The sequence below is a fragment of the Nerophis ophidion genome, linkage group LG12, assembly GCF_033978795.1.
Source record: "Nerophis ophidion isolate RoL-2023_Sa linkage group LG12, RoL_Noph_v1.0, whole genome shotgun sequence".
In the NCBI taxonomy this organism is placed as follows: Eukaryota; Metazoa; Chordata; class Actinopteri; order Syngnathiformes; family Syngnathidae; genus Nerophis; species Nerophis ophidion.
In genome coordinates, this window is record NC_084622.1 from 61,506,628 (window position 1) to 61,529,530 (window position 22,903).

A 22,903-nucleotide genomic window follows, 5' to 3' on the forward strand; every position below is an offset into this window, starting at 1 on the left:
ATTGAAAACGCCGGACATTTGAGAAACCCCGCCCGGACAGCCCCACAAAAGAGGCCAAGAGGACCTATGGTGAGTCTAACCAAAGTTGAAGCACAGTAGTCACATTCGGTCTATTGTCACTCTTTGGGCCTGACGTCAGGTTAAAGATGTTTTAAATGTTATTCTTCATATATTTCTTTGTACATGTTGAACTTTATAAATAAAGGTGTTGAAAAAAAAGACGGGAGCACGTGACACAAGCAGGAAGTATGTTAGTCTGTCGCAGTTTTGATTTCTGATTGGTCCACAGCATGAGTGGTTGTGGCCAATGGGGCTCCTGTCTGTTGCAGGAAGTTCAAGTTGGTCTCGGGTGACGTCATCCGCTTGTGTCACCAGCACTCCATAAAGTCACTTTCTTCCTCTAACCCCGAACTACCTGCTTTTCCCGCAAAGGTAAGAGTAGCTAACATTATTTCATGTCACCTTGTTTAAAAACAAACCTCCGTGTAATGTCCACGCACGGTTATCTTAGCTAGCGATCGACGCCAAACTGTCATTTAGCCAGTATTAAAGAATACATGTAGACTGTTCTACTTTTGCTCGATTTATTAGTTTGACCTCAAATGACCAAAAAACACGAATAAACTCGCACGTAGTCAACATACAAAATGTTCTCCCCGTGACTGCGTGGGTTCTTTCCCACCTCCAAAGACATGCACCTGGGGATAGGCTGATTGGCAACACTAATAGTAGTGAGAGTCCAGTCCATAGTGGATCTAACATAATAGTGTGAGAGTCCAGTCCATAGTGGATCTAACATAATAGTGTGAGAGTCCAGTCCATAGTGGATCTAACATAATAGTGTGAGATTCCAGTCCATAGTGGATCTAACATAATAGTGTGAGATTCCAGTCCATAGTGGATCTAACATAATAGTGAGAGTCCAGTCCATAGTGGATCTAACATAATAGTGTGAGAGTCCAGTCCATAGTGGATCTAACATAATAGTGTGAGAGTCCAGTCCATAGTGGATCTAACATAATAGTGAGAGTCCAGTCCATAGTGGATCTAACATAATAGTGAGAGTCCAGTCCATAGTGGATCCAACATAATAGTGAGAGAGTCCAGTCCATAATGGATCTAACATAATAGTGTGAGAGTCCAGTCCATAGTGAATCTAACATAATAGTGTGAGAGTCCAGTCCATAGTGGATCTAACATAATAGTGTGAGAGTCCAGTCCATAGTGGATCTAACATAATAGTGTGAGAGTCCAGTCCATAGTGGATCTAACATAATAGTGAGAGTCCAGTCCATAGTGGATCTAACATAATAGTGTGAGAGTCCAGTCCATAGTGGATCTAACATAATAGTGTGAGAGTCCAGTCCATAGTGGATCCAACATAATAGTGAGAGTCCAGTCCATAGTGGATCTAACATAATAGTGAGAGTCCAGTCCATAGTGGATCTAACATAATAGTGTGAGAGTTCAGTCCATAGTGGATCTAACATAATAGTGTGAGAGTTCAGTCCATAGTGGATCTAACATAATAGTGTGAGAGTCCAGTCCATAGTGGATCTAACATAATAGTGTGAGAGTCCAGTCCATAGTGGATCTAACATAATAGTGAGAGTCCAGTCCATAGTGGATCTAACATAATAGTGTGAGAGTCCAGTCCATAGTGGATCTAACATAATAGTGTGAGAGTCCAGTCCAGTCCATAGTGGATCTAACATAATAGTGTGAGAGTCCAGTCCATAGTGGATCTAACATAATAGTGTGAGAGTCCAGTCCATAGTGGATCTAACATAATAGTGAGAGTCCAGTCCATAGTGGATCTAACATAATAGTGTGAGAGTCCAGTCCATAGTGGATCTAACATAATAGTGTGAGAGTCCAGTCCATAGTGGATCTAACATAATAGTGTGAGAGTCCAGTCCATAGTGGATCTAACATAATAGTGTGAGAGTCCAGTCCATAGTGGATCTAACATAATAGTGAGAGTCCAGTCCATAGTGGATCTAACATACTAGTGAGAGTCCAGTCCATAGTGAATCTAACATAATAGTGTGAGAGTCCAGTCCATAGTGGATCTAACATAATAGTGTGAGAGTCCAGTCCATAGTGGATCTAACATAATAGTGTGAGAGTCCAGTCCATAGTGGATCTAACATAATAGTGAGAGTCCAGTCCATAGTGGATCTAACATAATAGTGTGAGAGTCCAGTCCATAGTGGATCTAACATAATAGTGTGAGAGTCCAATCCATAGTGGATCTAACATAATAGTGAGAGTCCAGTCCATAGTGGATCCAACATAATAGTGAGAGTCCAGTCCATAGTGGATCTAACATAATAGTGAGAGTCCAGTCCATAGTGGATCTAACATAATAGTGAGAGTTCAGTCCATAGTGGATCTAACATAATAGTGTGAGAGTCCAGTCCATAGTGGAGCTAACATAATAGTGAGAGTCCAGTCCATAGTGGATCTAACATAATAGTGAGAGTCCAGTCCATAGTGGATCTAACATAATAGTGTGAGAGTCCAGTCCATAGTGAATCTAACATAATAGTGTGAGAGTCCAGTCCATAGTGGATCTAACATAATAGTGTGAGAGTTCAGTCCATAGTGGATCTAACATAATAGTGTGAGAGTCCAGTCCATAGTGGATCTAAAATAATAGTGAGAGTCCAGTCCATAGTGGATCTAACATAATAGTGAGAGTCCAGTCCATAGTGGATCTAACATAATAGTGTGAGAGTCCAGTCCATAGTGGATCTAACATAATAGTGTGAGAGTCCAATCCATAGTGGATCTAACATAATAGTGAGAGTCCAGTCCATAGTGGATACAACATAATAGTGAGAGTCCAGTCCATAGTGGATCTAACATAATAGTGAGAGTCCAGTCCATAGTGGATCTAACATAATAGTGTGAGAGTTCAGTCCATAGTGGATCTAACATAATAGTGTGAGAGTCCAGTCCATAGTGGATCTAACATAATAGTGAGAGTCCAGTCCATAGTGGATCTAACATAATAGTGTGAGAGTCCAGTCCATAGTGGATCTAACATAATAGTGTGAGAGTCCAGTCCATAGTGGATCTAACATAATAGTGAGAGTCCAGTCCATAGTGGATCTAACATAATAGTGAGAGTCCAGTCCATAGTGGATCTAACATAATAGTGAGAGTCCAGTCCATAGTGGATCTAACATAATAGTGTGAGAGTCCAGTCCATAGTGGATCTAACATAATAGTGAGAGTCCAGTCCATAGTGGATCTAACATAATGGTGAGAGTCCAGTCCATAGTGGATCTAACATAATAGTGAGAGTCCAGTCCATAGTGGATCTAACATAATAGTGTGAGAGTTCAGTCCATAGTGGATCTAACATAATAGTGTGAGAGTCCAGTCCATAGTGGATCTAACATAATAGTGAGAGTCCAGTCCATAGTGGATCTAACATAATAGTGAGAGTCCAGTCCATAGTGGAACTAACATAATAGTGAGAGTCCAGTCCATAGTGGATCTAACATAATAGTGTGAGAGTTCAGTCCATAGTGGATCTAACATAATAGTGTGAGAGTCCAGTCCATAGTGGATCTAACATAATAGTGTGAGAGTCCAGTCCATAGTGGATCTAACATAATAGTGAGAGTCCAGTCCATAGTGGATCCAACATAATAGTGAGAGTCCAGTCCATAGTGGATCTAACATAATAGTGTGAGAGTCCAGTCCATAGTGGATCTAACATAATAGTGTGAGAGTTCAGTCCATAGTGGATCTAACATAATAGTGTGAGAGTCCAGTCCATAGTGGATCTAAAATAATAGTGAGAGTCCAGTCCATAGTGGATCTAACATAATAGTGAGAGTCCAGTCCATAGTGGATCTAACATAATAGTGAGAGTCCAGTCCATAGTGGATCTAACATAATAGTGAGAGTCCAGTCCATAGTGGATCTAACATAATAGTGAGTGTCCAGTCCATAGTGGATCTAACATAATAGTGAGAGTCCAGTCCATAGTGGGGCCAGCAGGAGACCATCCCAAGTGGAGACAACCATTGCACAGGCGAGCGGTCCAACGCTGGTCCTGACTCTGGACAGCCAGCACTTCATCCTTGGTCACCGGACCCGAATTGATGAAGGTGGACCCCGACTTAAACAAGTTGAAAAACTTATTGGGGTGTTAGCATCTAGTGGTCAATTGTAGGGAATATGTACTGTGCAGTCTACTAATAATATGTACTGTACTGTGCAATCTACTAATAAAAGTTTAAATCAAAAACCAGTTAAACATATCAAATGAAGCTTTGGTGTGTTTGTAGAAAGTAGTCGAGTAGATCATGCTGGGGTTGTGGCTGCTTGCTGGTCTTCCTTGCATGCAGCTTGTTTGCTGAATGAGTCTGACTGACCGCCTTCTTTTTCAGGGGCTTTCTATCAGTAATTTGGCGGCCATTTTACCTTGGCATTCTGGGAATGGTAGTTTTCAGTGATTTTGACCATGTAGGGCAGGGGTCGAGAAGCTTTTTGGCTGAGAGAGCCATTTAAGTCAAATATTTGAAAATGTATTTCCGTGACAGCCATATAATATTTTTTAACACTGAATACAACTAAATGTCTGCATTTTCAAGTCAGACCAACATTTATAGAGTACAATATGTCACAAACTCGCATGGCAGCAGTAGTAACGAGCCCAAGGTGCAGGAACCAGGACAGTGAAGCGCAGGTAAGATGATTTTAATATCACCAATGGAGGAGAATGCAAGTACACTTGGAGCCCTGAGGAAGGTGCAAGACCAGCATAAGTACATAAATAAGACCAGCATAAGTACATAAATAAGACCAGCATAAGTACATAAATAAGACCAGCATAAGTACATAAATAAGACCAGCATAAGTACATAAATAAGACCAGCATAAATACATAAATAAGACCAGCATAAGTACATAAATAAGACCAGCATAAATACATAAATAAAACCAGCATAAGTACATAAATAAGACAAGCATAAATACATAAATAAGACCAGCATAAGTACATAAATAAGACCAGCATAAATACATAAATAAGACCAGCATAAGTACATAAATAAGACCAGCATAAATACATAAATAAGACCAGCATAAGTACATAAATAAGACCAGCATAAATACATAAATAAGACCAGCATAAGTACATAAATAAGACCAGCATAAGTACATAAATAAGACCAGCATAAGTACATAAATAAGACCAGCATAAGTACATAAATAAGACCAGCATAAGTACATAAATAAGACCAGCATAAATACATAAATAAGACCAGCATAAGTACATAAATAAGACCAGCATAAGTACATAAATAAGACCAGCATAAGTACATAAATAAGACCAGCATAAGTACATAAATAAGACCAGCATAAGTACATAAATAAGACCAGCATAAATACATAAATAAGACCAGCATAAATACATAAATAAGACCAGCATAAGTACATAAATAAGACCAGCATAAATACATAAATAAGACCAGCATAAGTACATAAATAAGACCAGCATAAATACATAAATAAGACCAGCATAAGTACATAAATAAGACCAGCATAAATACATAAATAAGACCAGCATAAGTACATAAATAAGACCAGCATAAATACATAAATAAGACCAGCATAAGTACATAAATAAGACCAGCATAAGTACATAAATAAGACCAGCATAAGTACATAAATAAGACCAGCATAAGTACATAAATAAGACCAGCATAAATACATAAATAAGACCAGCATAAGTACATAAATAAGACCAGCATAAGTACATAAATAAGACCAGCATAAGTACATAAATAAGACCAGCATAAGTACATAAATAAGACCAGCATAAATACATAAATAAGACCAGCATAAGTACATAAATAAGACCAGCATAAATACATAAATAAGACCAGCATAAGTACATAAATAAGACCAGCATAAATACATAAATAAGACCAGCATAAGTACATAAATAAGACCAGCATAAATACATAAATAAGACCAGCATAAGTACATAAATAAGACCAGCATAAGTACATAAATAAGACCAGCATAAGTACATAAATAAGACCAGCATAAGTACATAAATAAGACCAGCATAAATACATAAATAAGACCAGCATAAGTACATAAATAAGACCAGCATAAGTACATAAATAAGACCAGCATAAGTACATAAATAAGACCAGCATAAGTACATAAATAAGACCAGCATAAATACATAAATAAGACCAGCATAAGTACATAAATAAGACCAGCATAAATACATAAAAAAGACCAGCATAAGTACATAAATAAGACCAGCATAAGTACATAAATAAGACCAGCATAAGTACATAAATAAGACCAGCATAAGTACATAAATAAGACCAGCATAAATACATAAATAAGACCAGCATAAGTACATAAATAAGACCAGCATAAGTACATAAATAAGACCAGCATAAGTACATAAATAAGACCAGCATAAGTACATAAATAAGACCAGCATAAGTACATAAATAAGACCAGCATAAGTACATAAATAAGACCAGCATAAGTACATAAATAAGACCAGCATAAGTACATAAATAAGACCAGCATAAATACATAAATAAGACCAGCATAAGTACATAAATAAGACCAGCATAAGTACATAAATAGAAAGATGTTGATTGGCAGCCGGTGTGGACCGGTTGCCAATCAACAGCAGGTGAGGGGAAACAAACACATTGCTCAGCGGGACAAGCAGGAAATGGAAAGAAAATAAGAGCATTGATGGGAAGTAAATACTAAACAAAGAAGCACAAACAGAATTAAAGTGACAGATCTTCACATAATAAGTCTCTTATTCTTTTTAATAACATTTTTATTGGGAAGCTCACCAATACAAAATAAAGTGCTTCTTACCATCAATGCCACTTCTTCAACAGGTGCGGTAGAAAACAGATGGATGGATTCAAATGTATGGGAATGTTTTATATTTTAAACATTATTTTTAACACGGTGATTACTTATGTTAAGCAATGTCAGCTAAGATCTATGTGAGCGCCAGATGCAGTCATCAAAAGATCCACATCTGGCTCCACAGCCATAGGTTCCCTCCCCCTGGTATAGGCCATGGACTACTGACTCTTGTCCCTTTTTAACTGATGTAGGCCATGGACTACTGACTCTTGTCCCTTTTTAACTGATGTAGGCCATGGACTACTGACTCTTGTCACTTTTTAACTGATGTAGGCCATGGACTACTGACTCTTGTCCCTTTTTAACTGATGTAGGCCATGGACTACTGACTCTTGTCACTTTTTAACTGATGTAGGCCATGGACTACTGACTCTTGTCACTTTTTAACTGATGTAGGCCATGGACTACTGACTCTTGTCACTTTTTAACTGATGTAGGCCATGGACTACTGACTCTTGTCACTTTTTAACTGATGTAGGCCATGGACTACTGACTGTTGTCACTTTTTAACTGATGTAGGCCATGGACTACTGACTCTTGTCACTTTTTAACTGATGTAGGCCATGGACTACTGACTCTTGTCACTTTTTAACTGATGTAGGCCATGGACTACTGACTCTTGTCACTTTTTAACTGATGTAGGCCATGGACTACTGACTCTTGTCACTTTTTAACTGATGTAGGCCATGGACTACTGACTCTTGTCACTTTTTAACTGATGTAGGCCATGGACTACTGACTCTTGTCACTTTTTAACTGATGTAGGCCATGGACTACTGACTCTTGTCACTTTTTAACTGATGTAGGCCATGGACTACTGACTCTTGTCACTTTTTAACTGATGTAGGCCATGGACTACTGACTCTTGTCACTTTCTAACTGATGTAGGCCATGGACTACTGACTCTTGTCACTTTTTAACTGATGTAGGCCATGGACTACTGACTCTTGTCACTTTTTAACTGATGTAGGCCATGGACTACTGACTCTTGTCACTTTTTAACTGATGTAGGCCATGGACTACTGACTCTTGTCACTTTTTAACTGATGTAGGCCATGGACTACTGACTCTTGTCACTTTTTAACTGATGTAGGCCATGGACTACTGACTCTTGTCACTTTTTAACTGATGTAGGCCATGGACTACTGACTCTTGTCACTTTCTAACTGATGTAGGCCATGGACTACTGACTCTTGTCACTTTTTAACTGATGTAGGCCATGGACTACTGACTCTTGTCACTTTTTAACTGATGTAGGCCATGGACTACTGACTCTTGTCACTTTTTAACTGATGTAGGCCATGGACTACTGACTCTTGTCACTTTTTAACTGATGTAGGCCATGGACTACTGACTCTTGTCACTTTCTAACTGATGTAGGCCATGGACTACTGACTCTTGTCACTTTTTAACTGATGTAGGCCATGGACTACTGACTCTTGTCACTTTTTAACTGATGTAGGCCATGGACTACTGACTCTTGTCACTTTTTAACTGATGTAGGCCATGGACTACTGACTCTTGTCACTTTTTAACTGATGTAGGCCATGGACTACTGACTCTTGTCCCTTTTTAACTGATGTAGGCCATGGACTACTGACTCTTGTCACTTTTTAACTGATGTAGGCCATGGACTACTGACTCTTGTCACTTTTTAACTGATGTAGGCCATGGACTACTGACTCTTGTCACTTTTTAACTGATGTAGGCCATGGACTACTGACTCTTGTCACTTTTTAACTGATGTAGGCCATGGACTACTGACTCTTGTCACTTTTTAACTGACGTAGGCCATGGACTACTGACTCTTGTCACTTTTTAACTGATGTAGGCCATGGACTACTGACTCTTGTCACTTTTTAACTGATGTAGGCCATAGACTACTGACTCTTGTGACTTTTTAACTGATGTAGGCCATGGACTACTGACTCTTGTCACTTTTTAACTGATGTAGGCCATGGACTACTGACTCTTGTCACTTTTTAACTGATGTAGGCCATGGACTACTGACTCTTGTCACTTTTTAACTGATGTAGGCCATGGACTACTGACTCTTGTCACTTTTTAACTGATGTAGGCCATGGACTACTGACTCTTGTCACTTTTTAACTGATGTAGGCCATGGACTACTGACTCTTGTCCCTTTTTAACTGATGTAGGCCATGGACTACTGACTCTTGTCACTTTTTAACTGATGTAGGCCATGGACTACTGACTCTTGTCACTTTTTAACTGATGTAGGCCATGGACTACTGACTCTTGTCACTTTCTAACTGATGTAGGCCATGGACTACTGACTCTTGTCACTTTTTAACTGATGTAGGCCATGGACTACTGACTCTTGTCACTTTTTAACTGATGTAGGCCATGGACTACTGACTCTTGTCACTTTTTAACTGATGTAGGCCATGGACTACTGACTCTTGTCACTTTCTAACTGATGTAGGCCATGGACTACTGACTCTTGTCACTTTTTAACTGATGTAGGCCATGGACTACTGACTCTTGTCACTTTTTAACTGATGTAGGCCATGGACTACTGACTCTTGTCACTTTTTAACTGATGTAGGCCATGGACTACTGACTCTTGTCACTTTTTAACTGATGTAGGCCATGGACTACTGACTCTTGTCACTTTCTAACTGATGTAGGCCATGGACTACTGACTCTTGTCACTTTTTAACTGATGTAGGCCATGGACTACTGACTCTTGTCACTTTTTAACTGATGTAGGCCATGGACTACTGACTCTTGTCACTTTTTAACTGATGTAGGCCATGGACTACTGACTCTTGTCACTTTTTAACTGATGTAGGCCATGGACTACTGACTCTTGTCACTTTTTAACTGATGTAGGCCATGGACTACTGACTCTTGTCACTTTTTAACTGATGTAGGCCATGGACTACTGACTCTTGTCACTTTCTAACTGATGTAGGCCATGGACTACTGACTCTTGTCACTTTTTAACTGATGTAGGCCATGGACTACTGACTCTTGTCACTTTTTAACTGATGTAGGCCATGGACTACTGACTCTTGTCACTTTTTAACTGATGTAGGCCATGGACTACTGACTCTTGTCACTTTTTAACTGATGTAGGCCATGGACTACTGACTCTTGTCACTTTCTAACTGATGTAGGCCATGGACTACTGACTCTTGTCACTTTTTAACTGATGTAGGCCATGGACTACTGACTCTTGTCACTTTTTAACTGATGTAGGCCATGGACTACTGACTCTTGTCACTTTTTAACTGATGTAGGCCATGGACTACTGACTCTTGTCACTTTTTAACTGATGTAGGCCATGGACTACTGACTCTTGTCCCTTTTTAACTGATGTAGGCCATGGACTACTGACTCTTGTCACTTTTTAACTGATGTAGGCCATGGACTACTGACTCTTGTCACTTTTTAACTGATGTAGGCCATGGACTACTGACTCTTGTCACTTTTTAACTGATGTAGGCCATGGACTACTGACTCTTGTCACTTTTTAACTGATGTAGGCCATGGACTACTGACTCTTGTCACTTTTTAACTGACGTAGGCCATGGACTACTGACTTTTGTCACTTTTTAACTGATGTAGGCCATGGACTACTGACTCTTGTCACTTTTTAACTGATGTAGGCCATGGACTACGGACTCTTGTCACTTTTTAACTGATGTAGGCCATAGACTACTGACTCTTGTGACTTTTTAACTGATGTAGGCCATGGACTACTGACTCTTGTCACTTTTTAACTGATGTAGGCCATGGACTACTGACTCTTGTCACTTTTTAACTGATGTAGGCCATGGACTACTGACTCTTGTGACTTTTTAACTGATGTAGGCCATGGACTACTGACTCTTGTCACTTTTTAACTCCACAATGTCCTTGTTTCTTCCTCAGAAAGACAGTATGGCCGCCCTGTGTCGCTCGGCGGGCTTTGGCGGCGTTGGTGTGCACACAATCAGTGGTGTGCACACAAGCTGTGGTGTGCACACCAGCTGTGGTGTGCACACGATCAGTGGTGCTCCTGCCAAGCAACATTACAAAATGCTGGTGCTGGGAGGAGGAAGTGGAGGAATAGCCATGGGGGCGCGCATGAAAAGGATGCTGGGTGCTGATAACGTGGCGCTTGTGGAGCCCAGTGAGGTAAGTCACCGCTCGGACGTTTGATTATATTCCACAATGTTGCCCACCAAATACAATTGCGTCGATGTCGGTAAGCACAACCGGAATTAATACCTACAAGACAATAAAGTCTATTCCATTCTAGATTTGGTGGTCTATTCTATTTTATTCTACATTTGGTGCACCGGGCGCTATAAGGTGCACTGTCCACTTTTGAGAAAATAAAATAATTTGGAGTGCGCCTTATAGTCCGAAAAATACAGTATAATGGTATCAGCCTTTTTTTTTTTTTTCCCAACAAAACTAAATCACCAGATACAATATATACAGGTGTTAGTTAAGGTGGTGTAACTCCGCCTGTCGCCATCATGTACCCACCTGGTCGCTGCCACCACAGCCTGGGGGGGGGGCAATAGACTACAGACTGTGGTGAAGTAGGCCAACTTTGTTGCGTGAAGAAGCCTACAACTTTTGGTTGTGTTTTCCGCTCTATATGCTGAATGGCGATATGCAATATATATTTTGATATTTTTTCCTTAAAGTAAAAACCAAACGGTCCTAGTTACCTGAGATACAAAGTATGTCATGACTCTGCCACATGCTGACATATGCTCAACTCATCATGCTTCATTTATTACAGCATTTGGGAAGACTGTAGTTGATTTTGAGTATGTAAATATTATAGTTTTTATCAACATGTGATAGCAGGGACCCTGCCATTCAAAACTAGGCTGCTACATTACTAATGATTAATGTAACTATAGCTGAAAAAAATAGTACAATAGCAATAGGAGAGACTACTCATCCCTGAACACCATGGAGTTCATGAAGGCTTAATGATGCACTTACATTATTATATACACTATCAGAGACAGAAACTCTTCATTTAAAGTGTCCTTTTTTGCTGCTTCAACACAGAAAAAGGTAAAGTAAAATAACAGACATACAGAGCTTTGCTGTCCGTAACACACACACATGCACACACACTGCACAATGAGCCAACGTTATGCTAAAAGCTAATTAGCCTTCACCTCAAGGACTGCGAGCAAGCTGAGCTGCTGTTTATGTTTCTAGAAGGTCAACAGGCTCATAGTGATGTTACTAGTAGTGACTGGGAGGTGTTTATTATCATTTGGGGAGAGTCTGCTGCCTGATGCTTACCTGCTAAACACCTATCTGCTCATCACGGCCCTGGAGCATAGACTCCATGTGCGGTGAATACGCACTGCTGATTGGCTGTTACTGCTCTGCGTGTAACCAATCAGATGGTTGTGTGGGTGGGACAATGCTGGGTGCTGCAGAGACGTACTGACAGAGACAGAGGCAGAAGGAAGCGGAGCAGCTTGTTAAGACTTTAGGTTAGGCGGGCGAGTCTTTGTTGTTAAGGCGGCCGCCTTAGCAACAAAGCGCTGCAGGAAACCTTGCACATGATACCAGTATTACGTTTAAAAAAACAATAGTTAGTGAAGCAGATAGTAAAACCCACTGCTCGGCCAGGCATCAGACCTTTTCTTTTGCCCTGCATGAGAAAAGGGCTGTAGCCCCTATTTTTGTTTTTAACTTATCAAAAAAAACAAACTCTTATTGTCATTTTTTCTTAAATACGTTGGGATGTATAACAGGGCTTTTTTTGAGTTCTTGTACGAATTCTCCGTTCAGTTCCGCTTCCATAGAGAACCCGTGCAGTCACAGAGAGAACATGCAGGCGCCACACAGAAAGACTTCCACCCATTCAAAAAATCCCATATTTTTTACCAATTTTCAAATGTAAATGTTGATGCTCCTCTGACATGTTATAGAACTGTTTGTCAAATGCAGTATTAGACACAAGTTATAGAGCTGTTTGTCAAATGCAGTATTAGACACAAGTTATAGAGCTGTTTGTCAAATGCAGTATTAGACACAAGTTATAGAGCTGTTTGTCAAATGCAGTATTAGACACAAGTTATAGAGATGTTTGTCAAATGCAGTATTAGACACAAGTTATAGAACTGTTTGTCAAATGCAGTATTAGACACAAGTTATAGAGATGTTTGTCAAATGCAGTATTAGACACAAGTTATAGAGATGTTTGTCAAATGCAGTATTAGACACAAGTTATAGAACTGTTTGTCAAATGCAGTATTAGACACAAGTTATAGAGATGTTTGTCAAATGCAGTATTAGACACAAGTTATAGAACTGTTTGTCAAATGCAGTATTAGACACAAGTTATAGAGATGTTTGTCAAATGCAGTATTAGACACAAGTTATAGAGATGTTTGTCAAATGCAGTATTAGACACAAGTTATAGAGATGTTTGTCAAATGCAGTATTAGACACAAGTTATAGAACTGTTTGTCAAATGCAGTATTAGACACAAGTTATAGAGATGTTTGTCAAATGCAGTATTAGACACAAGTTATAGAGCTGTTTGTCAAATGCAGTATTAGACACAAGTTATAGAGCTGTTTGTCAAATGCAGTATTAGACACAAGTTATAGAGATGTTTGTCAAATGCAGTATTAGACACAAGTTATAGAACTGTTTGTCAAATGCAGTATTAGACACAAGTTATAGAGATGTTTGTCAAATGCAGTATTAGACACAAGTTATAGAACTGTTTGTCAAATGCAGTATTAGACACAAGTTATAGAGATGTTTGTCAAATGCAGTATTAGACACAAGTTATAGAACTGTTTGTCAAATGCAGTATTAGACACAAGTTATAGAGATGTTTGTCAAATGCAGTATTAGACACAAGTTATAGAACTGTTTGTCAAATGCAGTATTAGACACAAGTTATAGAGATGTTTGTCAAATGCAGTATTAGACACAAGTTATAGAACTGTTTGTCAAATGCAGTATTAGACACAAGTTATAGAACTGTTTGTCAAATGCAGTATTAGACACAAGTTATAGAGCTGTTTGTCAAATGCAGTATTAGACACAAGTTATAGAGCTGTTTGTCAAATGCAGTATTAGACACAAGTTATAGAACTGTTTGTCAAATGCAGTATTAGACACAAGTTATAGAGCTGTTTGTCAAATGCAGTATTAGACACAAGTTATAGAGCTGTTTGTCAAATGCAGTATTAGACACAAGTTATAGAGCTGTTTGTCAAATGCAGTATTAGACACAAGTTATAGAGATGTTTGTCAAATGCAGTATTAGACACAAGTTATAGAACTGTTTGTCAAATGCAGTATTAGACACAAGTTATAGAGATGTTTGTCAAATGCAGTATTAGACACAAGTTATAGAACTGTTTGTCAAATGCAGTATTAGACACAAGTTATAGAGATGTTTGTCAAATGCAGTATTAGACACAAGTTATAGAGATGTTTGTCAAATGCAGTATTAGACACAAGTTATAGAGATGTTTGTCAAATGCAGTATTAGACACAAGTTATAGAACTGTTTGTCAAATGCAGTATTAGACACAAGTTATAGAGATGTTTGTCAAATGCAGTATTAGACACAAGTTATAGAGCTGTTTGTCAAATGCAGTATTAGACACAAGTTATAGAGCTGTTTGTCAAATGCAGTATTAGACACAAGTTATAGAGATGTTTGTCAAATGCAGTATTAGACACAAGTTATAGAACTGTTTGTCAAATGCAGTATTAGACACAAGTTATAGAGATGTTTGTCAAATGCAGTATTAGACACAAGTTATAGAACTGTTTGTCAAATGCAGTATTAGACACAAGTTATAGAGATGTTTGTCAAATGCAGTATTAGACACAAGTTATAGAACTGTTTGTCAAATGCAGTATTAGACACAAGTTATAGAGATGTTTGTCAAATGCAGTATTAGACACAAGTTATAGAACTGTTTGTCAAATGCAGTATTAGACACAAGTTATAGAGATGTTTGTCAAATGCAGTATTAGACACAAGTTATAGAACTGTTTGTCAAATGCAGTATTAGACACAAGTTATAGAACTGTTTGTCAAATGCAGTATTAGACACAAGTTATAGAGCTGTTTGTCAAATGCAGTATTAGACACAAGTTATAGAGCTGTTTGTCAAATGCAGTATTAGACACAAGTTATAGAACTGTTTGTCAAATGCAGTATTAGACACAAGTTATAGAGCTGTTTGTCAAATGCAGTACTAGACACAAGTTATAGAACTGTTTGTCAAATGCAGTATTAGACACAAGTTATAGAACTGTTTGTCAAATGCAGTATTAGACACAAGTTATAGAACTGTTTGTCAAATGCAGTATTAGACACAAGTTATAGAGATGTTTGTCAAATGCAGTATTAGACACAAGTTATAGAACTGTTTGTCAAATGCAGTATTAGACACAAGTTATAGAGCTGTTTGTCAAATGCAGTATTAGACACAAGTTATAGAACTGTTTGTCAAATGCAGTATTAGACACAAGTTATAGAACTGTTTGTCAAATGCAGTATTAGACACAAGTTATAGAGCTGTTTGTCAAATGCAGTATTAGACACAAGTTATAGAACTGTTTGTCAAATGCAGTATTAGACACAAGTTATAGAGATGTTTGTCAAATGCAGTATTAGACACAAGTTATAGAACTGTTTGTCAAATGCAGTATTAGACACAAGTTATAGAACTGTTTGTCAAATGCAGTATTAGACACAAGTTATAGAGATGTTTGTCAAATGCAGTATTAGACACAAGTTATAGAACTGTTTGTCAAATGCAGTATTAGACACAAGTTATAGAGATGTTTGTCAAATGCAGTATTAGACACAAGTTATAGAACTGTTTGTCAAATGCAGTATTAGACACAAGTTATAGAACTGTTTGTCAAATGCAGTATTAGACACAAGTTATAGAGATGTTTGTCAAATGCAGTATTAGACACAAGTTATAGAGCTGTTTGTCAAATGCAGTATTAGACACAAGTTATAGAACTGTTTGTCAAATGCAGTATTAGACACAAGTTATAGAACTGTTTGTCAAATGCAGTATTAGACACAAGTTATAGAGCTGTTTGTCAAATGCAGTATTAGACACAAGTTATAGAGCTGTTTGTCAAATGCAGTATTAGACACAAGTTATAGAACTGTTTGTCAAATGCAGTATTAGACACAAGTTATAGAGCTGTTTGTCAAATGCAGTATTAGACACAAGTTATAGAACTGTTTGTCAAATGCAGTATTAGACACAAGTTATAGAACTGTTTGTCAAATGCAGTATTAGACACAAGTTATAGAACTGTTTGTCAAATGCAGTATTAGACACAAGTTATAGAGCTGTTTGTCAAATGCAGTATTAGACACAAGTTATAGAACTGTTTGTCAAATGCAGTATTAGACACAAGTTATAGAGATGTTTGTCAAATGCAGTATTAGACACAAGTTATAGAACTGTTTGTCAAATGCAGTATTAGACACAAGTTATAGAACTGTTTGTCAAATGCAGTATTAGACACAAGTTATAGAGATGTTTGTCAAATGCAGTATTAGACACAAGTTATAGAACTGTTTGTCAAATGCAGTATTAGACACAAGTTATAGAACTGTTTGTCAAATGCAGTATTAGACACAAGTTATAGAGATGTTTGTCAAATGCAGTATTAGACACAAGTTATAGAGCTGTTTGTCAAATGCAGTATTAGACACAAGTTATAGAGATGTTTGTCAAATGCAGTATTAGACACAAGTTATAGAGATGTTTGTCAAATGCAGTATTAGACACAAGTTATAGAGATGTTTGTCAAATGCAGTATTAGACACAAGTTATAGAACTGTTTGTCAAATGCAGTATTAGACACAAGTTATAGAGCTGTTTGTCAAATGCAGTATTAGACACAAGTTATAGAGCTGTTTGTCAAATGCAGTATTAGACACAAGTTATAGAGCTGTTTGTCAAATGCAGTATTAGACACAAGTTATAGAGATGTTTGTCAAATGCAGTATTAGACACAAGTTATAGAGATGTTTGTCAAATGCAGTATTAGACACAAGTTATAGAGCTGTTTGTCAAATGCAGTATTAGACACAAGTTATAGAGATGTTTGTCAAATGCAGTATTAGACACAAGTTATAGAGATGTTTGTCAAATGCAGTATTAGACACAAGTTATAGAACTGTTTGTCAAATGCAGTATTAGACACAAGTTATAGAGCTGTTTGTCAAATGCAGTATTAGACACAAGTTATAGAACTGTTTGTCAAATGCAGTATTAGACACAAGTTATAGAACTGTTTGTCAAATGCAGTATTAGACACAAGTTATAGAACTGTTTGTCAAATGCAGTATTAGACACAAGTTATAGAGATGTTTGTCAAATGCAGTATTAGACACAAGTTATAGAACTGTTTGTCAAATGCAGTATTAGACACAAGTTATAGAGCTGTTTGTCAAATGCAGTATTAGACACAAGTTATAGAACTGTTTGTCAAATGCAGTATTAGACACAAGTTATAGAACTGTTTGTCAAATGCAGTATTAGACACAAGTTATAGAGCTGTTTGTCAAATGCAGTATTAGACACAAGTTATAGAACTGTTTGTCAAATGCAGTATTAGACACAAGTTATAGAGATGTTTGTCAAATGCAGTATTAGACACAAGTTATAGAACTGTTTGTCAAATGCAGTATTAGACACAAGTTATAGAACTGTTTGTCAAATGCAGTATTAGACACAAGTTATAGAGATGTTTGTCAAATGCAGTATTAGACACAAGTTATAGAACTGTTTGTCAAATGCAGTATTAGACACAAGTTATAGAGATGTTTGTCAAATGCAGTATTAGACACAAGTTATAGAACTGTTTGTCAAATGCAGTATTAGACACAAGTTATAGAACTGTTTGTCAAATGCAGTATTAGACACAAGTTATAGAGATGTTTGTCAAATGCAGTATTAGACACAAGTTATAGAACTGTTTGTCAAATGCAGTATTAGACACAAGTTATAGAACTGTTTGTCAAATGCAGTATTAGACACAAGTTATAGAGCTGTTTGTCAAATGCAGTATTAGACACAAGTTATAGAGCTGTTTGTCAAATGCAGTATTAGACACAAGTTATAGAACTGTTTGTCAAATGCAGTATTAGACACAAGTTATAGAGCTGTTTGTCAAATGCAGTACTAGACACAAGTTATAGAACTGTTTGTCAAATGCAGTATTAGACACAAGTTATAGAACTGTTTGTCAAATGCAGTATTAGACACAAGTTATAGAACTGTTTGTCAAATGCAGTATTAGACACAAGTTATAGAGATGTTTGTCAAATGCAGTATTAGACACAAGTTATAGAACTGTTTGTCAAATGCAGTATTAGACACAAGTTATAGAGCTGTTTGTCAAATGCAGTATTAGACACAAGTTATAGAACTGTTTGTCAAATGCAGTATTAGACACAAGTTATAGAACTGTTTGTCAAATGCAGTATTAGACACAAGTTATAGAGCTGTTTGTCAAATGCAGTATTAGACACAAGTTATAGAACTGTTTGTCAAATGCAGTATTAGACACAAGTTATAGAGATGTTTGTCAAATGCAGTATTAGACACAAGTTATAGAACTGTTTGTCAAATGCAGTATTAGACACAAGTTATAGAACTGTTTGTCAAATGCAGTATTAGACACAAGTTATAGAGATGTTTGTCAAATGCAGTATTAGACACAAGTTATAGAGATGTTTGTCAAATGCAGTATTAGACACAAGTTATAGAGATGTTTGTCAAATGCAGTATTAGACACAAGTTATAGAGCTGTTTGTCAAATGCAGTATTAGACACAAGTTATAGAACTGTTTGTCAAATGCAGTATTAGACACAAGTTATAGAGATGTTTGTCAAATGCAGTATTAGACACAAGTTATAGAGCTGTTTGTCAAATGCAGTATTAGACACAAGTTATAGAGCTGTTTGTCAAATGCAGTATTAGACACAAGTTATAGAACTGTTTGTCAAATGCAGTATTAGACACAAGTTATAGAGATGTTTGTCAAATGCAGTATTAGACACAAGTTATAGAACTGTTTGTCAAATGCAGTATTAGACACAAGTTATAGAGATGTTTGTCAAATGCAGTATTAGACACAAGTTATAGAGCTGTTTGTCAAATGCAGTATTAGACACAAGTTATAGAACTGTTTGTCAAATGCAGTATTAGACACAAGTTATAGAACTGTTTGTCAAATGCAGTATTAGACACAAGTTATAGAGCTGTTTGTCAAATGCAGTATTAGACACAAGTTATAGAGCTGTTTGTCAAATGCAGTATTAGACACAAGTTATAGAACTGTTTGTCAAATGCAGTATTAGACACAAGTTATAGAGCTGTTTGTCAAATGCAGTATTAGACACAAGTTATAGAACTGTTTGTCAAATGCAGTATTAGACACAAGTTATAGAACTGTTTGTCAAATGCAGTATTAGACACAAGTTATAGAACTGTTTGTCAAATGCAGTATTAGACACAAGTTATAGAGATGTTTGTCAAATGCAGTATTAGACACAAGTTATAGAACTGTTTGTCAAATGCAGTATTAGACACAAGTTATAGAGCTGTTTGTCAAATGCAGTATTAGACACAAGTTATAGAACTGTTTGTCAAATGCAGTATTAGACACAAGTTATAGAACTGTTTGTCAAATGCAGTATTAGACACAAGTTATAGAGCTGTTTGTCAAATGCAGTATTAGACACAAGTTATAGAACTGTTTGTCAAATGCAGTATTAGACACAAGTTATAGAGATGTTTGTCAAATGCAGTATTAGACACAAGTTATAGAACTGTTTGTCAAATGCAGTATTAGACACAAGTTATAGAACTGTTTGTCAAATGCAGTATTAGACACAAGTTATAGAGATGTTTGTCAAATGCAGTATTAGACACAAGTTATAGAACTGTTTGTCAAATGCAGTATTAGACACAAGTTATAGAGATGTTTGTCAAATGCAGTATTAGACACAAGTTATAGAACTGTTTGTCAAATGCAGTATTAGACACAAGTTATAGAACTGTTTGTCAAATGCAGTATTAGACACAAGTTATAGAGATGTTTGTCAAATGCAGTATTAGACACAAGTTATAGAGCTGTTTGTCAAATGCAGTATTAGACACAAGTTATAGAGATGTTTGTCAAATGCAGTATTAGACACAAGTTATAGAGATGTTTGTCAAATGCAGTATTAGACACAAGTTATAGAGATGTTTGTCAAATGCAGTATTAGACACAAGTTATAGAACTGTTTGTCAAATGCAGTATTAGACACAAGTTATAGAGCTGTTTGTCAAATGCAGTATTAGACACAAGTTATAGAGCTGTTTGTCAAATGCAGTATTAGACACAAGTTATAGAGCTGTTTGTCAAATGCAGTATTAGACACAAGTTATAGAGATGTTTGTCAAATGCAGTATTAGACACAAGTTATAGAGATGTTTGTCAAATGCAGTATTAGACACAAGTTATAGAACTGTTTGTCAAATGCAGTATTAGACACAAGTTATAGAGATGTTTGTCAAATGCAGTATTAGACACAAGTTATAGAGATGTTTGTCAAATGCAGTATTAGACACAATATTAGCAATCAACAAAACCATATGTCGCTACTGCTACAACGTTTCCTTCAAAATGTCTGAACATTTTTTTTATACGAGTCACGTTTAGGGAACCTTTACTGCAAATAAATATTGGCTCCAAATATCGGCCTCCTTGACGACTAACAGTCTGTATCAGCCGGTCTGTAATATAAGACATTGTTGGGTGTTTTTAGAGGGCTTTATAGCTGTTATTTTCTCTGGCTCTCAACAAAGGCACAATCTTGCCTCCCGTTCCCTTGTCTCTCCTGCTTTTGCTCCTTTAATTCATCACATGTCAACGTTTTTGCGCTGCCCTCGAAAATGAAAAGCATATAATTGGTGGATTGTTCCCCTTTAAGAGCTGTGGGTTTGCTGACCGCCGGTCTAGTGCATGACTTGGATCCCAAGTCCAAAAATGACACTATTTGATATTGTTTGTGAAAGTCTGTGCCGTCATACTGTTTTTTCTTTTCAGATGCACTACTATCAGCCTCTTTGGACTCTAGCAGGTGCTGGTGCTAAAAGCCTTGCTTCATCCGGAAGGCCCACAGCAAGTGTTATGCCCCCTGGTGTGAAGTGGGTGAAGTCTAAGGTTGAGGAAATAAACCCGGACACAAACACTGTCCGCACTGATGACGGGACCCAAGTATGTTTGCTTTCTGCTGCCTGACCACATGTGTGTTTTGTAGCCACAAAGATGGATAACAATGTGCTAATATTGAATGATCTCCTCACAGATCTCCTATGAGTATCTGATTGTGGCACTTGGCTTGCAGCTCCATTTTGAAAAGGTGAGGAAGTGCTCTGCTTGCAAAACTTCTACTCTGTTATGTAAACAAAAGGGTGATAAATCAATTTTATCGATTACCTCAAGTTTAGATTTAGACTTACACTTAGACAAACTTTAATGATCCACAAGGGAATTTGTTCCACACAGTAGCTGAGTTACAATGATGGGAAGTGTAAGGATGGAAAGGACAATGCAAAGCAGTTATAAATAGACTAAATATAGCCATATAAATGATAACATATATACATAATATTCACATACCTACAGTATATCATATATACTGATATATACTATACGGCCTGGGCTACTGGCTGTGAAGTTGGAGAAGATGCAGGTGGAGGCCCCCTTGATGTCCTGGGTTGTAGATGACCTGACTGACAGACTGCAGGACTGTGTCTGACAGGCTGCTCCGCAACACCGGGGCCCCGCAGGGTACAGTCCTCTCCCCCTTCCTCTTCACCATTTACACTATCAGTCAGAGTCCTGCCACCTTCAGAAGTTCCCTGATGACTCTGCGATAGTGGGGTGTATTGAGGATGCTGATGATGAGGAATACAGGGCACTGGTGGAGGACTTTGTCATATGGTGTGGAAAGAACCACATCCAGCTCAATGTGACCAAGACCAAGGACCTGGTTGTGGACCTGGGAAGGAGGAGGAGTACTTCAGCGACCCCTGTTTCCATCAGGGGGGTCAATGTGGACATGGTTGAAGATTATAAATACCTGGGAGTACACCTGGACAACAAGCTGAATGGGTCAAAACACACAAGAAGGTTAGGGTTAGTAACTAAGGGACAGAAAGCAATGGATGCCGAGCGGGTCTAACATGATACTGTGAAAGTTCAATACATAGCGGATCTGTGGGTTCTTCCAAGGATGTCGTAGTCGTAATGGTTTGTACAGTCCTTTTGAGACATTTGTGATTTGGGGCTATATAAATAAACATTGATTGATTGATTGATCCAACACAACCGTGAGAGTCCAGTCCAAAGCGGATCCAACACAGCAGCGAGAGTCCCGTCCACAGTGGAGCCAACAGGAAACCATCCCAAGCGGAGGCGGATCAGCAGCGCAGAGATGTCCCAGCCGATACACAGGCGAGTGGTCCATCCTGGGTCCCGACTCTGGACGAGTGGTCCATCCTGGGTCCCGACTCTGGACGAGTGGTCCATCCTGGGTCCCGACTCTGGACAGCCAGTACTTCATCCTTGGCCACCGGACCGGACCAGACCGGACCCCCTCCACAAGGGAGAGTGGGACAGGAGGAGAAAAAGAAAAGAAACGGCAGATCAACTGGTCTAAAAGGGGGGTGTATTTAAAGGCTAGAGTATACAAATGAGTTTTAAGGTGAGACTTAAATGCTTCTACTGAGGTGGCATCTCCAACTGTTACCGGGAGGGCATTCCAGAGTACTGGAGCCCCAATAGAAAACGCTCTATAGCCCGCAGACTTTTTTTGGGCTCTGGGAATCACTAATAAGCCGGAGTCCTTTGAACGCAGATTTCTTGCCGGGACATATGGTACAATACAATCGGCAA

The 22,903-nt window shown here is 38.0% G+C and overlaps 1 protein-coding gene across 1 annotated transcript in view; it reads left to right on the forward strand.

Moving 5' to 3' along the window:
• Positions 1 to 292: 292 nt before the first annotated feature.
• The window catches only part of LOC133563666 (sulfide:quinone oxidoreductase, mitochondrial-like), a 49,987-nt gene continuing 27,376 nt past the window's right edge, over positions 293 to 22,903 (forward strand). The window contains exons 1-4 of the mRNA XM_061917929.1: positions 293 to 432; positions 10,843 to 11,088; positions 21,050 to 21,220; positions 21,312 to 21,365. Coding sequence (XP_061773913.1) covers positions 10,852 to 11,088; positions 21,050 to 21,220; positions 21,312 to 21,365 — 462 coding nt within the window. The 5' untranslated portion in view covers positions 293 to 432; positions 10,843 to 10,851. The remainder of the gene's footprint in view (positions 433 to 10,842; positions 11,089 to 21,049; positions 21,221 to 21,311; positions 21,366 to 22,903) is intronic.